The sequence below is a fragment of the Aulonocara sp. 'chitande type north' Nkhata Bay genome, linkage group LG9 (assembly GCF_057382095.1).
Source record: "Aulonocara sp. 'chitande type north' Nkhata Bay isolate Kocher_YH1m ecotype deep benthic linkage group LG9, A_spYH_male_GT1.1, whole genome shotgun sequence".
Taxonomy (NCBI): Eukaryota; Metazoa; Chordata; class Actinopteri; order Cichliformes; family Cichlidae; genus Aulonocara; species Aulonocara sp. 'chitande type north' Nkhata Bay.
In genome coordinates, this window is record NC_141352.1 from 25,947,413 (window position 1) to 25,969,666 (window position 22,254).

General features: G+C 40.6%; 1 protein-coding gene across 4 annotated transcripts in view; it reads left to right on the forward strand.

The window, feature by feature from the left end:
• LOC147322253 (A-type potassium channel modulatory protein DPP6-like) overlaps window positions 1-22,254 on the forward strand; it is a 270,187-nt gene that overhangs the window by 72,514 nt on the left and 175,419 nt on the right. The window contains exon 1 of one of the 4 annotated variants that reach the window (XM_086306733.1): window positions 4,927-5,524. The exons of 2 other annotated variants lie outside the window; for them this stretch is intronic. In XM_086306733.1, the coding sequence (XP_086162859.1) occupies window positions 5,474-5,524 (51 nt within the window). In that variant the 5' untranslated portion in view covers window positions 4,927-5,473. Of the gene's footprint in view, window positions 1-4,926; window positions 5,525-15,167; window positions 15,763-22,254 lie in introns of those variants that run through there. One more of the 4 variants, XM_086306729.1, reaches the window with a different exon arrangement.

The window sequence follows — 22,254 nt, forward strand, 5'->3', positions numbered from 1 at the left end:
CACCTACCAAAAAGCTTTGCCTTCTCCCGAGCAAAGTCAAGGTAGGACTGACCCTGTGCCAACTCCAAACCTCGAAAGTTCTGCCTATAGGCCTCAGGCACAAGTTCATAGGCTTGGAGGACGGCACTTTTAATCTTTTCATAAACTAGGCTGTCCTGCCTAGACAGACCAGAGCAAGCTTCCTGAGCCTTACCTGTGAATTTACACAGCAACATCACCCCCCACACATCTTCAGGCCACTGTAATGCAGTTGCTATGCTTTCAAACACACTGAAGAAGCTCTCAACACTGGATTCACAGAAAACGGGAACCAGGTGGATGTTATTGCTTACAAACGAGCTTCTAGACACCTGTGCACTGATGGCTTCATCAGCCATTTTGGGGGCCGGAGAAGGGTTAGAAAACACCCTAATTAGGACACTACCACACCTGTCTGCCAACTCACACAGACTACCCAAAAATTAACCGATTAATGGAAAACTACACAACTTACTTTAACTGACCAACTTACCTCTTGCAGTATACACTAAACAAACACAACTTACCCAGTTCCTAAGCACAACAACCTTTACCTACCTATCTTCTGGAGCGTGCTGGGCTCGAGGCGACTTGAAAGGCAGAACTTCAGCGACCGGGGCCCTGAATTGCCTACCCCCAACAGGGAACTAATCCCCGCCCAGGATTAGTCCGAAAATAAAAAAGGCAAAATAACAAAATAGTGCCTGAAGGAAGAACTTAATAAGCTCAGCTGGACACTCACCTAACTTAACTGGGAAGTTGAATGTCTAAAGGTGAAAAAAAGCAAGATAATCAAAACCAATTCCAACTCAAAACTCCCTTTTCAACGATCCCGGACGAGCCCCCACTTGTTACGTTCCCCTGGGGGGGGGTCTAGGCGGGGAGGGGGAAGTAACAAAAGTGACCGGGTCAGAAAAAGGAGTCAGGGAGGCAAAACAGTTAAATAAAACAGTTTTATTGAAGTAATTCAACTAAAAGAGACGGACAAGCCGTTATCACCATAAAAGAAACAAACAAAACTCAGGCGTCGGTCAGTAAGGCAAAAAGTCAAAAGGAAAGCGCAGCTCACTAGCTGGAAACACCACAAGACTAGTGATGTGTCCTGTGTGTCGAAGCTTCGAATCGTGCGTCGGGTAATCGCGGGGGTGTTTTTCTGAAGCGCGTATCGAGGCTTGCTTTGATTACGTAGGCAGTGACGTTCGAGGCCTCGCGGGCAGTCCGTACCACGTGACTGATTCAGGGACTGGTTCACCGGTTCGCGCCAGATTCGAAATAACATGGGCAGGAAAACAGCTGATTCCCCATCACACCGTGTTGTGGAATTGGATTACGTACGTGCTACATAGTTACTTGTGCATTTCTTCTTCGATGGAACCAGCAAGGAAGAGATGTTTTGTTTTTTTTTTAATTTTGTCTCTCCTAATAAAGTATGCACACAGTAATAAATATCACAAATGATAAACACCAAAATATAAATAAACAACACTACACATCCTATAATCTGATTTCTGTCTTTTAGTTTATTAAAAAGTGAAGCACCAAACACTATTGTGTCATTATCCAGATGTACATAAGGTTTACACATCATTATAATCAAAGAGCCCGCTTCACTTGAATTGTCCACTTGATGGCGCAGTAGAGCAAATGAATCATCACAATGCTTCGAACCATGAGTCGACCAATTGGATGGAAAGCTTCAGTTCATCATGAGGCTTCATCTCACCATCACTACACAAGACACTCAGCTCACTAGCTGGAAACACCACAAGACACTCAGCTCACTAGCTGGAAACACCACAAGACACTCAGCTCACTAGCTGGAAACACCACAAGACACTCAGCTCACTAGCTGGAAACACCACAAGACACTCAGCTCACTAGCTGTAAACCACACAAATGGCACTCTGGCCCAGAGCTAATAAAATAAAATAATACTAATAAAACACGAGAGTCTGCACGCAGGAAACACAGTGGTACAAACAGTTTGATTCCTTCTCTTACTGCCAGTTCACTGGGAGAGAGGCTTAAATCTCCTTGATTACTGACGAGAGTCAGCTGCACAAAAGGGAAAGGTGGCACCTCAGGCAGAAGAGGTAGTGTGACACGCCCACACAGGCACCTTCAGGAGGAGGCCCTGCTAGGGCCGTAACAATCGTCTTATACTAGTGAAACAATAATGAATATTTCTGATTAACCTTTTGAATAAGCACATGTGATGTTTATAGCTCCATTTAAGCATTAACACAAATAAAAAGAGCTTAAATCTGTGTACTGATTGGATTTTTGTCTGTTTACAAGGCAACGGAGGAGTTTGGGCAGCTTGTGGAATGCATTTAAGGCATTTCTTCACGCAGTTTGTTTATTTATCAATTCGATACATGATAATTCAACCAGGAACTCAATTGAACAAGTTAATTTTGTTACTTTAGCTTTCACGATTGGAATGCAACTAATCACATGGTCTGCTGAATCTGTAAACTATAAAATATTAGCAATCTAAATCCAAATGTGGCATGCTGAGAAAATGCTGAGTTTTATTTTTATTATTATTATTATTTATTTATTTCCCTTTGCAGCTACGGTGACTTTTTCTGTGCATTGAAACATCAACATCAGACATCAAGATGAAAAATTGGTCGGTGAAATAGGTGAACGAGGAACTTCTTATGTTTTTACAGCATGACATTCTGAAAGATCTCTGAAATTGTTGAAGAGTTGGTTTTACTCCTGAATATCAAGACTATTTCCCATAAATTCTGAAATGAGGCTCAGGGCATTTATTTACCTCAGCTGAATAGAAAACTGCTCCTTTATTTAGATGCCTTGGTATACAATGTTCCTTTTTTTTGTTGTGTGCATTTTTTCCTAGAGGCTCCCCTGTTCCCTGTTGTTTACAGTCCACTTTGCTTCGGCTGCTTTTGTTATTGTGAACCTGTAAACACTTTCTGCACAGAATATAAAAAGCCTTTCAGCAGTTAAATGTGCTTTATATCTGCAATTTCCTGGGAGGCATGTCCAAAAGAATGAGGGGGGTGAAAAGAAATTAAATTATCGAAAATTATGAGTAAAACATGAAAAAAACAAACAAAAAAAACCCTGAAATTCTTTTTAACCACAAACTATGCTATTTCCCAGAATGGAGAATCTAGTCACACTTACCATCTAAAATGTGAAAGCTTCTCTTTTGTGTGTCTTTGAACTCTTCTGGTAATTATTAATTCAGGTAGAAATAAAAGTGTGAAGTGTGTGTGTCATAAGTCAAAAGTGCAAAATGTACTCACAAGCAAGTCGTGTTATGCTTTAATATTCTCATATAGGATGATTCTTGTGTTCCTCTGTGTGCAGAACTAAACAGACACCAGGGGAGTAACAGCTTCTCTACTGCAGGGCAACTGCTGTTGAAGTTACCTGTTGGTAACCTGACTTCTGTCAGTCTGAAGGGGTGCTGAACCACAGGAGGAACCATAATAATAATAATGGATTGCATTTATATAGTGCTTTTCTAGGCACCCAAAGCGCTTTACAATTCCACTATTCATTCACTCTCACATTCACACACTGGTGGAGGCAAGCTACAGTTGTAGCCACAGCTGCCCTGGGGCAGACTGACAGAAGCGAGGCTGCCATATCGCGCCATCGGCCCCTCTGGCCAACACCAGCAGGTGCTAGGTGAAGTGTCTTGCCCAAAGACACAACGACCAAGACAGAGAGCAGGGGGATCGAACCGGCAACCTTCCGGTTATGACTGTTATGACTGATCACTTGCAAAGTAATGACATACATGACCTGCTTGATTGGCAGCTTCAGTTAACTGTGACAGACTAAGTTACACTGTGGAAACAACCACGGTCTAAGCTATATGCTTGATCTGGTAGGTGTCTCTGGTTGTACTGACTCTCAGTATTGCATCTTTGAGCGCTTCTGCTCCTGTCCTATTATGCAGGGATTATACTTGGTTCCTGTACTTTTGTAGACTGAATAAAGTTGCCCTTGAAAGTTAACAGGGTCTGGCCAATATCGTGTAAGCAAATTAAACTCAATTGAAAACTTCCAGAAGTTTCTTATCACAAAACTTTGTTCTGCCCTGGGGTAGAACATTCAGCCTTTTCCAATCCAGGCTCCGTGCCACTCTGGTGTTCTTTCACTGCTTCTCATTTAGTACCTTTTGCCCTTGCTACTGTTGGGCATGTGTACGACCGGTCGTTCTACTTTCCCACTTTGGCTTACCATGCTGTAGCTATAAACGCTACATAAATTTAGATTGCGTTGTGCCCAAGACCAATCTTCCAAAGAGGTGGCGATAATTTATGAGGTTCAATTCATGGCACGAATACATCACCGCCACTTTATTACAACCCATCACAGGGACTGATTAAATTGATCTGCAGATTGGTGGACAGCAGCAGACACCTCATTCATCGAGGGAAAACACAAACTCAGTCAAAAGTTCCTTTGATGCCAGGTATGATGCAATAACTCTAGCCATTCAAACAGCAGATGACGACTTTCATACATGCATGAGCTTCTGTTTGGTGCATTATGGTGCATTCCCTGTATTTATTTTAGCAGCAAAGACATTTTTTCTGCCTCCCGTCTGTTCTTGTGTTTCCCCTCACCCTCCCTTCTTTTCTTTCTGTCTCTTTACCCACCTGCCAACTCAGACACACATAAACGCACACACACGCACACCTTTGCCTCACTAAAGCAGCAATGAAGATGTAAAAGAATGATCTTTGGCTGCGTTGGCTGGCAGATGTCTCTCTCTCATAGCCAGACCAAAAGATTATGTTAAAACCTCCAATTTAGTTCAGGTGCTGAACCCGCCAAAAAAGAAAAAAAAATAGCCAGCCTCTTGTGGGGAAGAGCTTAGTAGGGAGGGAGAAAGGTAGGGACAAGACTGAGAATGAATCAGGGGAGGGGAGAGAGTAGCCGAACGCACAGACTGTGTGCAGCTACTACAAGTGAGAGTTCGAGAAGACGACTTGTCTTGGAGAGACAAAGACTGATAAACCCCATAAAGGAGCAGAGTCAATGAGAAAGATCGAGAGGCGGAGAAAAGTCAGAGAGGGATAGCCAGAGTGCTGTGGAGGAGAAAGGGGAGAAGTGTGTTTGTGTGTGATGTGTGTTTGAGGAGGGGGGTAAGCGCGACAGCCGGAGCGAGTGAAGCCGAGGAGCACACATTTCCAAAAGAACCCATCCTGGCAAATGGATCACAGTGCATCAGACAGCATCCATGCAGCTATGTGATTGATTGGCTAAGGTGGAAGTGAGCCTGGAGTGTGCCAGTCAGCTGACAGAAGGGTCTCAGGCTCGGGGAAGGGGGCTTCACTAATCCTCCCACTTTAGGTGAATTCTCCCACTCATTCGGCACTTGTCCAGAGGACTTTTTTCTGTACTGGAGAAAAGGAGAGCAGAGGAGCAGAGCGCAGGACGAGGTTTCAGTGTCACTTCAGTCATGTCAGTGCTAATTATCACCCAGCAGATCGATACCACCACCTCCAAAATGGTAAGGCTGAAGCTGCACTCATGCTGTAGTGTGCATACTGAAGAACTGTTGAGCTGGATCACTGAATGCGGCTGCAGCTTAGCATTTCTGAGTCCATGCCGCTTCTTTATTACTGCTATTTAAGCCCATGTGGTTTGCATGATGCTGTTTCACTAATCAGACTTTCAGACTTCCTGCTCTTTTGTCATTTTTTTAGCTTTGAATTGTTGCCAGTTTTCTGTCATTTACAAAAAAAAAAGAAGAAGAAAGATCACATTTAAAAGCATACTCACTGGCAGGGCTCTCATTTTAATGAAAATATTAATCATTCTCTGGATTTCAAGCATGAATCTGGTCCGTTGTGTCAGTCGACATGAGCAACCCACTGGGTCAGACCACTGGACTGTGAGTGTTATATTGTCTGGGTACAATGACAGGATGACTGCATCATTGATGGCTAGTGCTGGCCCCCCCTCCCCAGGGCTCCCATTCATAACTCACTCACCATATTTCAAGGCTCCTGGGTTAAGGTGGAAGTTAAATCAGGCTCTCCGCCTGTCTCATAGTCACACTTGTCAAGTGACCCTGGGTTCAGTGGCTGCAACAACATTTTTTTCATGGGTTTAGGTGGATTGCTACACTCTGACAATCAACAGTTTAGTACCGGTAGCCACTAAATGCTTACATGCACTGCAGAGCGACACAAAAATCCAATAAACTGAGGAGAAGCTAGAGTAATATGTGGCTACGGTTAGATGTATTTGCATTTTTTAGACAGCTAAAGTCACCTCGAGTGGTGTGTGAGCAACTGTGGTCAAGTTGCAAATCTTTAATTAGCTTGAATAAAATATTAGTTTTCAAGAGCTGACAGTTGTAGTGTTCACTAAATAATCTTACAACATGCACTCTTTATTTAAAGTGCATGTCAAGAAAGATGATGTGCAATAAAAAAAAGAAAAAGCATTTGTAAGAGAACGTCAATTGGTCTGGGTCACTTGTTAAATTCCTACAATTTACAACAACACCTTTTTTTTTTTTTTTTAAATCCCATATTTAGTCCCATATTCAGCGATTTATAGACCACACCATTTTGGGAAAGCAAATAAAGTCCATTTTTAAAAAGGATCCTGCAAACCAGAATCACCAGGCTGACTCAGAGTGTGAGGTGCATCACAGCTGGAGTGTCTCCTCTGACTCATAATAATGCAAATAAATAGCAAATAAATATACAACTATGTATAGCTACTAGCTAGAAACAGCTCTTCCAGGCTCCATTGGTAAAAAAGCATTTACAAAAGTAGGATTTTTAGATTATGGTTACAGAGAACAAACACAAAAAACAACAAATTTGTTAGATTGTTGCATTTATTTCCCACTGCTCCTTTTATATAATTAGCTCATTTCTGAAACTAATAGAATTGTTACTTTGAGAATTTTCAGATTGATCTATTATTATCATTATTATTATTATTATTATTGATAGTTTGTGTCGCGCACACTGTTAACTATAGGTGTAGGTGCTGGTTTATATTCAACACGGTAGATTTTGCCAGCCCAAAGCAGCAAAGTAGCTGCTTTTCTGAATTTTTGCTCATTTTGGCCATGGAAAAGTATTTTATTTTCAGTTTGAAAAAATGTAAAGAAACCCATCAATCGTTTCCTTCAGGCTGCATCCGGATTCATATCTTGACAGGTTTCCCTCCCCATCCTCTCTCTGTCCTCTTAGACACCTGAATCCGCAGGTCTCAATGTGTTTCACCAACTAGTCATCACTAGCACACTTTAACATCAATATACTGAATCCAGTGCTCACCTTCCCCATGTCCCAGAGCCTGGTGGGGTCCAGCCCTTTGATACATGCAGATCAGATGATTTACAGCCCGTGAGCCTCAGCCAGGCCTGTCTGAGAGTTTTGATGTGCCAGATTTTAATACAGAGCTCCTTCATACCTCCCGAGGCAGACAACACATATCACTACTTCATGTGAAGATGTCTCATTTGCCAGCTAATGCATCTAATTCCAATCACTTTTTTTCCCAGTAAAATGGTTCCTCTGAACTATTATCCCAAATGGAAATTTCTCACTTTAAAAGGCAGAAATGCTTCACTTGCTAAGTAAGAAGCAGGGGGAGGGGGGAGTGTGCAGCAGAGTGTGCTGTAATGACATTTTGGTAGAAATGTATAAATGTTATTAGAAAACACTTTTTGTGGTATGTGGCAGATTAGTTCAGTAAAAACGTGGGATATATTAGAAAAAAAAGCGAGACTCAGTATTGATTCTTTTGGAAATGACAGATGATTGACTGCAACGCAGCAAAGGCTGAAATATGAATAAGCGATTTTTTTCTGTGGACATTTGTCTCAGATGCAGCTCCTCTGTGGCATTTAAACCTTACTTCTCCTCAAACAAATCAATAATTACTTTAAATCCACGGGTTTTCTATATGTTTTTTTAGTCATTCACACAACCTTTTCACTTTCTGAGCCAGAATACCAAACAAAAAAAAAAGCTGAGTGGAGAAATGACTAATGTGGAATTGAATGTATTGATTTTTCTCTGCTAATTGAAGCCATGGTTAATGCATTCTGGCCAGTTCACTTGGCCTCCAGTCAAAATTGTGACTGAAATCCTCTAGTAAAACAAATTAAAAAGCCATCAGATAATGACAGCAGGTTGTTGTAGTAATAACAAAGCTTTTTCACGATCATGGATTTGAGGTTTGTGTGTGTGCGCGTGTATACTGTACGTGTGCGGCAAGTTCAAATGCCAAAAGTCTAGTTGGGACATATTTATTAGAACTTTTCATTCTTTCAGACCCCTTTGTTTTATCAAACCTTTCTTTCTTTCTTTCTTTCTTATTTGCACCATCCATTTTTATCCCATTTCTAAACACGTTCCTGGCTTCTGTACACCTCATGCAGATATAATTTGAGGGACATCTGGAGGTACAAATTAACAGAGGGCTTGGGCGTATGCTGTGCTGCAATAAGCAGTGCTTGCAGCAAAACAAAGAAAACAGGGAAGTCGAGTAGCTAGGCGCCTGACTTCTTACTGTAGATTAATACTGTTCATCTGGTAACACTTCTGTGGAAGCAACTGGTACAGTATTAAAATAAATTAATAAGCTGCAGCCCACACGGTGAACAGCTGAGCATTGTTAACAGAATTAAAACTGTACTGGAGATAACCAAAGTTTTAAAATACGCATGTGCCAGACAGAATTTGGACGAATGAATGAAAATGTGTTTTTGCCATACATAAAATTCATCCCAAAAATACATTTTGGAGCCACTTATTGCACATAACTGTTAAAAAATAGATTTTAGCGATTATGATTTTATCTTAAAAATATCTATGTATAGTGTTGAAGAAACATCAGCTGAAGCTGAACTAGGGCTATGCTGTACTTTCGTGTAATACCAGTTTGATGGTGATGGTGCAGTGAATTAATGCAACCTTTATTAAACCTGTTTAGTAAAAACGGTTCCCTATATACAATGAAGACTTACAGTAAACAAGCTTTTTGAGGAAATGTGGATAAAAGCACACATCTCTAAACAGTTCAACGCATTCACAGGCAAACCACTGTCCCCTGCTGTTGAGATCTTATTGAAAAATAAATCATGGTATCTAATTGGACATAATTACTGTTGTTACAATTTATGACTATTTCGTTTTTACATATCATCATATATTGTCACACATTGTCACCATGAAGAAACTGTGGTCTACTGTGTAAAACATATCTTCTCAGTCAGGAGACCAGTTGTTGTGTCTCATTTGAGTGTTTCTACCTTTGTTTGGAGCCCTGCATGCTGAAAAATGACAGTTTTCTCAGTCTGTTTAAATGGGATCCAAAGAAGTTGAGACCACATGTCCATATGGGATGAGTTCAGAGGGATGCCCATTTCACAAAACACCATGCATGCTGACAACGACTGTTTGGCAGGGCGTGGTCTGTGGCGCTGCTGCAGGGGAGGCGGACACACCTGAACGGCATCAGCTCATCACACCTCCACTACATTTAGATATGGACTGGGTCCTGAGTGAGGTTGTTGGTGTTTGTATGGGGCTGACAGCTGAGAAGGTGCAGCTGAGTTGGAAACGACAACCGAAATAAAGAACGATGCTGAAAAGTGTTGAAATGTGCTCGGGTTTGTTGTGCGTCTGTTAAAGTGGTGCCGAAACCCAGGACGGGAGCATGGCGAGACCACACCCCACCACAGACTGCTTTGACATAGCAGCAGTAATAGACACATCAGAAATGAAAACTGCATAATTTTATAGGAACTTAGTTGTAACTAAAAATCTGGAAAACAATTACAGTTACTGATGTTTTTAATAATTTAATTCAATTTTATTTATATAGCCTTAAATCACAACAACAGTCACTTCAAAGCGCTTAATATTGTAAAGTAAAGACCTCACAATAATACAGAGAAACCCCAACAATCAGATGAACCCCTATGAGACAGCACTTTGGCGACAGTGGGAAAGGAAAACTCCCTTTTAACAGGAAGAAACCTCCAGCAGAACCAGGCTCAGGGAGGAGCAACCATCTGTTGCCACCAGTTGGAGGTTAGGGCCAGGCCAGAAGACATGCTTTGCAAGAGAGCCAGAGATTAATAATAACTCATAATTAAATGCAGAGTCGTGTATAAACACAGAGAAACAAATTATGTACTGCAAATAGCTCATTCTTGAACCCAATGGCAACCAGTAACTCAACTAAAACTGTGACTTAACATAACACACTCAGTTTTATACATCACATAGCTTTAGCATCTAGATAACATCTAAAAAATTGTAATTATAACAGACACCTTGTAATTTTTCTTTCTGGGATGGGTTACTCTATTGAAATGATAACAAAAGACATGCTAAGTGTCTTGGGAGTTGTAGGCCTAATACTGAAGCTGATGAAATGAGAAAAATCTGATCCAGACAAAAAAGTTTTATTCATGTTTAATTTCAGTCAGTACTGAAAGTACTGTTAGATAACATAATAATTGTTAATTAGCGTTATGAATTGACTCAGATGTTAAGAGTCAACTTCAGTTGAAAAGTAGCCCAATGCTCTTATCCATGATTGAAGCTTACTAATAACACCTTTATAAACCTTTTCAGTGTTACTGTAATCTTTTAAAGCTTATGTACATATTAGCTCTGTGGGTGGCTTGAGCAAAGGACTTAAAGAAAATTACAGTTTACACTTACAGTTCCTTCTATTCATGAAAATCTAAGTACATATTTAGAAAAAAAATAGTTTGAATGTTGAAATTGTACTTACTAGCCCTTTAAGCAGCACAAAACAGAAACACTATTATAATGGTGATGGAAAGTTTTTAGGTTTTAGTTAATTATAGTTATTGTTTAGAATGATGCTTCTTCAAAAAGAGTCATGGATCATACAGTAGCTAGCAATAAATCCAGTACCAAGGCCTGGTACTGGATTTCTTTGTTTGGTTATTGCTGAGCTGCCAGAAAGATAAATCAGCCCTCAGCACACAGACTCTCTACTTGGACCACCATCTCCACCATACGTAAAATGATTCTGCTGGTCCTATTTGGGAAATGGGATCCAAGTCAACAGTGAAGCCTGAGATAACAAATGCATTTTTCCCCCCTCTTCCTCTCCAGCCCTGCATTTGCAGATTACCTTTGTGCCTCTTACACTTGATAGGCACTCATGTTTTACCCATCGTTACGGCTCACACCCGCTCACAGCTCCTGGCTCTTTTTCTATTTCCCCCCACTTCAGCACCTCCTTCCTGCTCATGCTGTCCCTCTAAATTTCCTGGGGACTTTATCTTGCCCATTTCAAATAGGATTTCGACTCAATTCGCCATGCTTCATGTCACTTTGCTGGCAAATCCACAGTTGATATAGACACATCATAAAAACTGCCGCATGAGCAAAATATGATTTGTCAAAACTTTTTTTTCTTTCCCCCCCTCCTCGTGTTATTTGTCATTTCCGAGATTTGTTTCTCCTTCCCAGTGCTCTGATTCGTCATGAGAGATTGCCGCCCTGGCGCTGGGGCAGATGGGGAGTGTCGATCAAAGAGCGATGTTGCCTTCGGATTGGTGTTGAGGCGAGTAGGTGGTTTCACAGCGGCAAGTGACAGCACCTATTAATTTGGCCATTTAATTTTAAGTCCAACAGCGTCAGGCTCCACCACCTTCAATCTCCCCCTGTCATTCAAAACAAGCCTCAAGCCAACAGTCACAAACACACACGTATACACACATTCCCCAACTAGCATGGAGAACACAAAAAAGGTTTTTAATCTAAAGCTGAAACTTCTGTGAGAATCCAAGAACCCAAGAAGAAGCCTTTAAATCAATCAGGCTTTTAACCTACCACATTTTAAACTGCAGCTGCTGCATCTTGGAGATACTTAGGGACAGATGCCGGGGTGCATTTTCAAATTGGGTTCCCTCATCGTCAGCTAGAGGTCCAACAGACCCGAATATCTCGGATAATGACTACTGATCCTCTCTCTGTGAAGCTCAGGATTGGAGGTGGAGCTTTATGACAGTATCCTCAGTGAGAAATGGACTGCAACAATGAAATGTGACACCACCGTATAAATTCATGAGTTCTCGCTCTTTCTTTCTTCCGCACCTGAACTTTTGCTCCTGCTGTGAATGCCTGCTCCCGTCACACCATCAGCTGGGGGATTTTCTTTTCTTCTGACAAGGTCAAACGTGTCTTTTATTTGATACATACTTGGAAGACCTCGCCTTCTCTGTTTCAACGTTTCCAGCTAGATTGATTGCTCCAGTGCCATATGTGTGAATGTAATGAGAGCAGCACTGTATGACTCTATTCATTCTCATTCTTTTTTAAGTTCATCTTATCCTAATTTGTGCAAGTTGTGAGATTCAATTTTTAGAATGGATTCTTATCTAAGAAAGTGTCCCTAAGGCCCCCTTATCCCTAATGGATTGTCATTCTTATGGGTTCCTAGGGCAAAAATTTGAGGGTTAAACTTCACCTTTTAAAACATGAACTTTTAATACCTTCGACATTTATTCCCTTAGCATAAAAAAATTGATCTTTTGTATAATTCATGTTGCTTAAAGCTTGTCAGAATGATCGACCGCCTCCCTTGGCACACATTAATTGCTGTCTGGCAGTGCAGCAGCTGAAGATGTGCTGGCAGTGACACAGCTTTTGAAAATACTGTGGACGGCGACCCAACAACTCCCTCTGCCACCTTTACTGTGGCAGCTGCTTCTGCACTGCCTTCATTTTTATGATGGAGGAAAGGATTTAGAGAGTGCAGCCCTCCAGAGTAGTTCCAGTCCGGGGAGAGACATGTGGCCTGATAAGTATGGCTCTTGCACAGCAGCATGAAATGAGAAACTATCCATCATAAATCATGATGGCTGCTTGACAGAATGGGATGCTCCGGCAAATGAACTTGTGAGTGTGCTTGCAGTTTTTGAATGAAAGCAAAATTGTCATATTGATGTTTTTCTTTCCTTAGGTAGCTGAGTGGCATTTATTTACTTTAAAAAATATAGAAATAAATATTTGAAATGAAGTTGCTCTTAGCCACTAGACAGTAGTGAATTCTTGGCACAGAAAGAATCCCCCCAACACTTACACATCTGGGAAGGTTGCATTTGTGATTGCAGTTTGTAGGTCTAATTTAAAAAGAAACAGAAGCTGCTAAGTTGTCTCTGTTCTGCTTGGTTATCAGGCAATATCGTTAGGAAAGGTGTATTTTTCAGTATAACTGACTTTTTTTAGCTTCTCTCATCCTTTTAAAATCTTCAGTGTCCCGCTCAGCTAATGTCAGCCAGTCTTTGCCCACAAACAAAATACTCTGACTGGGATTACAACATGCAACTCTGCCCTCTGCTGCCCAGATTTAGCGCTGATCTGCTCACAGCACTGCTGCATTTAGCTCTACATCCAGCAATGGGGAGGCCCAGAAATAATCCAATTTTGTCCATATATGATTTTAGTCAGTAAGTTAATCGGATACGAGAAAATAGCAGCGAGTCTAAGTCAGACCACAATGCCAGTCTGGAAAGTTTCTTTCCTTTCTTAATTGTATTAATAATTATGCTGAGGATGTTACTCAGCCCACCTTAACATTAGCTGCATCAGTGCTCTCAGGATTTCCTGCTGTTTGACATATCTTGCTTCACAGGCTTTTTTCTCTTTTCTTCTCCTTCTGCTTAATCGCATCACAGTACCTAAAAATTGAATTCCATTTCTGGGTTGTCTGCCACAGTCTGAGATGGATTTGATGGGTTGAAACACATTTTTTGGGGGGTGGGCATGAGTCTGTACTGTGCAAGTTGGAAGCTGTGGCAGTGTGTGCCTGTCTAATCTTTTTTTAGGAAGTCATCTTAATTAAAGGGTAAACTTAAACAGATGTGGGCTGTTATATGTGAGGGGTGTTTGCAATTCATGTGGCGTTAAGCTTCTCCTTGAGGACTCGAGAACTTGAGAGGTAGTTGGGCTGTGGTGAGTGGATGAGTTAGTCTGTGTTTGGCAGAAATCCCAGCATGCTGAGCTTGTTGAATACACAGAGGGAGGTGTTCTGTATCCTGTGACTACTCACAAAATCAAATTAGATGACAGATTCCGGGTCTGTTGTATAAAATGAGTCTCCTCGAGCTGGCACAGCAAAAAAAGAAGTGTGTCTTAGAGGCCAGTCAGCATCGCAAAGAAACTGTTTTGACTGCCTTTAGATGTTTTCCTTCTTGAAATTTAAAGTGTGTAATCGTTTACTTTAAAAGTGGCTCTTTTCTTCATTTCAAAACATTCAAAGTTGTTTTGTTTAAACAGATACACCGATAATTAAGCAATCATTTAATTCACGTCTTATGTAAAACAAAAGAAAAAAAAAGGGAAAAAAAAGCCAAACATTTATCAGGTACAGCATCTCAGATGTGAGTGAGGATATAAGAAAGTAATAAACAAGACAGTCAGTGTCCTTAGGATTTGGATGGCTGCTGAGATGACAGCAGACAATTTGAAGTGGTCCCTTTGGGCTCCTCGAAATTATACATCATTATTCTGTTAAAACAGGAAACCAACAGGCAGACGAGTCAGTAATAGAAATAATTAGCTTGATGTGTGATTTAATGGAGCTCCAGGCTTAAAATGCAAGTTTATTCTGTCTCAAAGGCGGTGACTCGTCTCATCTCTGTGTTTGCAGCTTGCATTTTGCAAGAAAACAGTATTTTTGTTGTTTAATAGGAAAGCAAATAAGCGTCTCTTGTCACCTGTCACCTGTCACCTGAAACACAGAGGGTGTAAACTAATATGGAAGATTGGGACCGCAGGAAATCTCACTGAGTGATATCAGAGAAACCAATCTTCCCATTTTATGCTCTATGAAAACCTGTCTCCTTGAAAATATGTCATGCCTGTCTGGGTCTTCTGCGCCGTGGTCCACATGAGGGCACTCTTGCTCTCTGCAAAGCAGCTCTGTAACCCAAATGGAGGCAAAGATTAAAAACAAAACAAACAACAACAAAAAAACCCCCCAACTATTAGATTTACTAGAACCTGATCTATGTGCCAAGTCAATCACCGCAAGTTTTCACCGCAAAACCTGCACTTTAATGTGTTAAGGTTGCTTTGTGTCGTTCGCAGCTGTTTTGCACACCACCTGGTGTCTGCGAATACTTGTAAGGCAAAGCCCCATCACTCCCTGGACGTTTATCAGCCGTCACCTTCTTTTCTACCACAAGGGAGGGAAAGAGAAGCGGGATATCAACCAGCCGAGGCTGGCTTCTCCCCTTTTTTTGGTGCTCGAGTCAGCCTCCTTGTATTTGCATCAGTTCGGGATCAAGTTGGGAAAGTGTGGGAACTGCGTTGCTGCAGGATCGTTGAGACCCGACCGGCGAGCCTGAAAGTACGTGCCATGCATCCTGAACACAGAGTGATATTTTTTTTTTCTTTCTTTCAACTGAACCAGAGCGTCGTGTAATCGAATCACTCCAGCCATAGCGGATCGACCTGCTCGAACTTTTTTGTATATGTGTGTCCGCGCGCGCGCATTTATTGATTGAGAGCAGAGCCAAGTTATCCCTTCTTTATTTTATGACAAGCAGTCGACATGGCGTCACTGTATCAGAGATTGACCGGCAAGATCAACACGAACAAATCCTTCCCCAACCCTCCAGAGGCGAGCCACCTCCTCGGGCAAAGTGTGGAAGGGGAGAGTGCGGCGCAGAGCCAACGAACCCGGTTTCAGCAGCACGGCCGGCGCTGCGAGGACGAGGATGTAAGAAACTTAAACTGTAGTCACCTTTACTTGTCCGAATGCATTTTCTGACCACTTTCAGATAGTTACAGTGCCCTCTAAGACACACTAAGCGAGTTGGATATTGGCGTAATATATGGAATTTTGGCGCTAGTAAATCTCCCAGTCTGTTTAATGCCCTTCTGCTTGCTCTCCCCTTTTTAAAGGCAGACTTGTCAAACTTACGTCATCCCCTCAATGGTTGGCTTATCTGTCAATAAATGACGCATCACTTACGTCTCTTGAAAAGCAACGTGCGTTCTCTGGCGCCTTCTGGTAACTTTATAAACCTTACAAATGGCTTCTTAGTGCTTTGACACCTCCGTTAGAGGTTGTCGAGTGTTGCTTATTTGTCTAGGGATGCTACTGTAACCCAAGTGTGCCTTACAATTAGATTAGAACTAATGTTTAAATCGTGACTTACAACAACACCCCCGCCCCCCAATCCTCCATGCTGATTGGTTTTATTGGGATCTGCGCTAATCATTATGTGTCTCCTAGCCGTTCTTCCAACCTTCTCCAAACATGTTCGCATTTTTTTTATTGTCGTTAAAAATCTTCAGTTCTGAAACTACATTTGTTTACCTAAGCTTATTTATTTGTGGGAGTGGTTTTTACAGACTCGTTTAGGTCGTCCAAGCTCTTTAAAATCTACTTTTGACCGTTTAAAGCGCCTGTCTGAGCCTGACGTGATGCCAAACATGAAAGTGGTGCTGTCCATGGTGCTGAAACTTGATCTTCCACTCGGTGCTGCCGCTCTCCGCAGTGCTGAGGGAATAAATCCACAGAGCAGGTTTAATGGGGCCACTTAGGTTTGTTTGTCTTAAATTTATTAAAATACAAGCAAACAAAAAAAACCACTATTTTTGTATTCTCGTAAACACATTTAAAAAAAAAAATCTTTGCACTTAAAATTATAAATTTAACCGTGAACTGAGGTGGACCACATCACCGTTAAACAGATACAAAACATATAGTATGAAAATTATTCACATATTTTAGAAACATAAAGAAACATTTGATATTATTTTTCTTGATTTAAAAATATAATTCTTTTCACATGAAACAAGTAAATAAAATGAACAAACTGCAAGTGGGTCAGTTTATTTTAAAAAAATAAAGTTTTATAAAACAAATACTGCCATTTAATAAAGGAGCTTATCTACTGTCACAAAAGGATGTGGTTAAAAATGGTACTTTATTGCTAATTTTCTAAATCTTATACCCTTTTAGAATAAGAATTAAAATAAAGCAGCTGCGGTCAGGTGGCAAAAGTAAAGCTGTTAATGGAGAATCCACAATTTGTCAAAAAGCAATTTGCCAAAATAAAAGTGAATCTATTAAAAGACAAAGAAGGACATACTTTAGTCTAGAGTTGTGAATGGTTTGAAGATCTTCAGACTTTGAAATCAAGGTTAGTCCAGATTTTGGAGTTAAATCTTATGTTTGCTTTAATGGCTGAAATCTTGACAACATTGTTTTGTTTTGATTTTTAGTTAAACTGAAAATGCAAAAATGTTTTCACTTTCTTTTAGTGATACTTTCTTGCCTGATAAATTTCTAGTTATTCCCCCTGTCTAACTGTATGTCAACTGCAGGATACAACCTATACACCATCATAAGCCCAATTTGGAATATGGCTGCATCAGAGTTAGTGGTGCTATAAGATAGTTTAAAAAAACAGAACTTTTCTGTTTTCTTTTCTTTCAACAAATCTGTCTGGCCTGTGTAGTCATCGCTCAACCCTGGTATTTGAAATGAAATTAGCTTAATCAATGTTGAGGTGGTAAAACATGCAAGGTGGTAAAATTTATTTATTTATTTTTACTCTAAGGTGACAATAAAGAAGCATGCCTTTAATCCCCATGTATTTGAGATATGGCTGACTTTGAAGATGGAGAGATTTGGTCTGTTAAACAATGAAACCAACTAAGTGCCTGTTAGGTTTTGGTATATTTAGTTTTGGAACTTTCACATTGGAATTATACATACGCATGTACAGATTGGTGACAAAGAGTATAAGTTGTGTTAGTACGGTGCTGGGTTGTGACGTGCCACCAGAACAGCTTCATTGCCCCTCAGCACTGATTCTAAAAGTCTCTGAAAGTACTAGAGAGAAACTCATTCGGTGTTTTGAAGTTGCCGAATAAGTTGGTATCAATCTGCATATGATCCATGTCGTGTTCATGCTGATCAAGTCATTTAGTGACCCCCTATTTCCTGTGCATAGAGAGAGATACTGTCATCCTGGGTAAGATCACTTCACTCAGGGCAGAAATATTTATTATAGGTGATTACTCAGAATGCCCAGCTAACCTTCCCACTACAATATAGAGCCACTGGTTCCAGCTCCACTTTATGCAGGGGTCTGGATCAAGCTTTTTTTTTTTTTGGTGTGTTTCTATTGTTTTTCAATTTTATCCAGCTAACTGTCTTGCTGCAGACTCTAATGTTGTAGAGGTGCAGGAGGTAAAACGGTGGTTGAGCTTTGCATGAATATAACATGAGGTTGATTTATTGACTGGTGGTCATGTCTTTATGTTTGTTGGTGCAGGGAACTCGAACATGATCTGAAATCAATATAAACAGTGATGTATAGTCCATATATATCCACCTGAGAGCATGCTGTGTGATACTGCAGAAGAAAGAATTCTGAATACAGGCCTGTTCAGTGATCGTGGCAGGGGGGAAAAACAGTGTTTTCACTGGTTCAGTTTTTAAGTGCTCCTACTATTTAAACTCATATCTAAACAGTACTCTTATATTGCTTCTGACTAGAGCACATTTTGAATGTCAGTCCAAGCTTTGGCGTCTCTCCAGCTGCGTGGCCTTAATAAGTGAGTCTGGTGGAGGTGACATTTACATCATGCTGTGTGTGGATGAGAACTAAAGCCCACTGGGATGAAGAGCTCATCCAGTGACTCAGGCTCCCCACAGCGCCACCACACAGCTCAGCCCTGCCACTTCAAAACTTTACCCAGCATTTTCTCCTCCTCTGCTGCTCCACCCTTACACTGCACTTTCTGTGTGACTCTTTTTATACTGGCTTAAATTTGAGCCCAGTACCTACGAGGGAAGCCTTGCATTGTGGAATTTGCATGTTCTTCTCATGCTTGTGTGGCTTCTTTCCTGGGTACTTTCATTTCTTCCCACAGTCCAAAGACAGACTGGCAACCTGTCCGTGCTGTACCCCACGTTTCACACTATGACAGCCAGATTATGCTCCAACCTCACTGCTCATCCTGAATTGGATGTCAGATAAATCCACTGGATTGAAATAAACAAGGCACTTTAAAAGTAGCATCCAATAAATCAAGCACCATATCCAGTGCAGTGTTTTAGAGCGAATATATTTTGTTGTCTTCCGCCACTATGATGAGAGAATTTTTACCTACTATGGTATTATAATGTGAGAAGATATAGTTTTAGCCCTCGTACATGCTGCATGATAGATTATAGATAGACAGATACTGTATAAATGAGACACGCTAGATTTATCACAGAATTAGTTCATAGTTGTGGTACTACAGCCACTAATTATTACCAACAGAATTATTGAATCACAATATTATCATATTAGATTGCTTATATATACTCCTAGTTGTATAATAAGTTGCTGATCAGTGTTTGTTCTCACTATGAGGACTCCATACATAGGAATTAGTCTCCCTCACAGAGACAATGCATTTAAACAACTCATTATCGCTTTTGTTTGGCATGAGCTTGACTTACTCTCTACTGTGGGCTAAATCCTTCTCTGTCAATATATTTGATAGTGATCTTAGTCTGAAATCCCCTCTGATAACGATTGCAGGCTGGTGGAACAACTCATTACAATCTAATCAAACATGTTTGGGGTTTTTCTCCTCGCAAAGCTTTCTCTATGCAAGCCTATGCTATCTGCAATATGCCCTCAGGATATATACGGGAGATCAGTTTTAATGTTGAAGTAACTTCAACTGTCATCTGCTAATACTCAGCAGATCTCAACTATGGAAAAGCAGAAATATGAAAAGTTCAATCTTCCAGTGTTGTGTAGCCTTTCACCCTCTGTTAGTCCAGTGGAAGCCTGATTACATGCAAAGCCTTTGGGTTCCTAATTGATCCTATTTCAGCCTCATTAATTAGATATGTCCTCCAATAGCATTTAAACCTGCAAAAAGTAGAAATGGATCTTTATGTTTTCCTATCAAAGTCTCATCCTTGTGGTGTGATTTTGTTTTTTTCCTCAGCAGGCCCCATTACACAAGTAAACACCTCGTCTTTGTTTGCCCGTGTCCACTACAATCAGCACAATCGTAATGAGACTCGAGAGAGATCTGGCGAAGATTCAGACCTCTAGCAAACCGAGACATGCGGGCGTTTTTGTGTGATATATGTGTGAGTGTTGGGAGGCACACAGTCCCACAGTTCTACTTTTTTTACCCTCTCCTAACTCATCTCACTTGTTCTGCCGTCTAATGGCTTTGCACCTGCACTTTGCATTAAGAGGGATGAGGAGGGGGGAGAAGGGATAAATCCACAACTGCACATTAACACACACACACACACCAGTTCTCTCCCCCTTTCTTTATCTCTCTGTAAAACACACACACGCACATGCGGACAAAATGAGGATATTTTTCAGGGTATGGATTATGAGACAGCCGATCCCTGAAATGCCCTTTTAATAAGCTGGCCAATATCAGATTTCATTTTTACGATAACACGAATAATAATGATGAAAAACAGTAAAAAAAATGAAGCAGTAAATATACTCTGTATCAAAGAATGGGCTTTTTATATCTTTTTTTTTTCACCGTGTCAGCAGATGCGCAGGTTACTTTGGAGTATAATAGCTCTCTAAATAAGTCATGGGAATCATTTTTCCCCACAGTGGGCAAACAGATTCAGTTTATTTTTTACACTACCATTCTCATAATTGTAATCTTTTCTATATTGCTTTGAATCCAGCATATTCATGACTGTGATTAGGCTTCTCTCATGTTATCTAAATCCCTTGCTACGATGTTAAATCCTGCAGCATGTCATATTTTTGACTATCTTCATACTCTGACAATACTGTTTACTGTATATTAAATGATGAATTTGAACAAACAAAACCCTGTGTCCGATTTGGTTAGGTATATATTTCACAAGGTACATTTGTGTAGGTCATGGTATATTAATAGAAGCAGCATGAATGCTTATTTGATAAAGCTCACTTGGACCAGTACTCAGTTACTGATAATCTATTTGATATTGTACTGTACCTGGCAAGTGCAGAGCACCACTGTTTTCAGATTAACCACTTATCCACAAATTCTGTACTTGGGGTCACAGCTTTGTTTAATGATCTAATTTGGGCCAGTTTTTAACTGTTTTAAATATGGCCTCACATTTGACTATAGCATGCTTTGGTATACAGAGAAATCCATGGTCGATTTAATGACTCTTGTGCTGTGGCTGCAAAATAAGGCAAGGCAAATTTATTTGTATAGCACAATTCAACAACAAGGTGATTCAAAGTGCTTTAATAATAATAATGGATTGGATTTATATAGCGCTTTTCAAGGCACCCAAAGCGCTTTACAATGCCACTATTCATTCACTCTCACATTCACACACTGGTGAGTCTTTACAGAGACATTAGAAACAAAGACAAATAAAAAGCATGATTTAAAATTGATTAAAACAAGCAAACAAACAAACTAACTAAACACACACATTTCACACCTGTTCGCGCGATCTGAACCCTTATCGTAAGGGGAGCTACCAGTCCTTCTGTGGACGAGCTACTTTCTATTTTAAATTCCCTGAATTTAAAGTACTCTCTAGACCCAGTCTAGACCCAGCTGGGGAGCTACCCAGAGCTCTAATCCCACTTAACAAACAAACAAACAAAACAGTATATAAAATTAAAACAGATAAAATCAGAAATAGATAAGATCAGTAGTTAGTGTAAGTTTTGAAATTTAAGCTTAAAAGTGTGGATTTGGTGCTTTATTCAAATGCAGCTGAGAACAGGTGAGTCTTCAACCTGGATTTAAATAAACTGAGTGTTTCAGCTGATCTGAGGCTTTCTGGGAGTTTGTTCCAGATATAAGGAGCATAAAAGCTGAATGCAGCTTCTCCGTGTCTGGTTCTGACTTTGGGAACTGATAAAACACCGGATCCAGATGACCTGAGGGATCTGGAAGGTTCATACTGGGTCAGGAGGTCACTGATGTATTTTGGTCCTAAACCATTCAGAGCTTTATAGGCCAGCATCAGAACTTTAAAGTCTATCCTCTGACGGACAGGCAGCCAGTGTAAAGACCTCAGAGCTGGACTGATGTGGTCCACTTTTTTGGTCTTAGTGAGGACTCGAGCAGCAGAGTTCTGAATGAGCTGTAGTTGTCTGACTGATTTTTTAGGTAGACCTGTAAAGATGCTGTTACAGTAATCAAGCCTACTAAAGATGAATGCATGGACTAGTTTTTCCAGGTCCTGTTG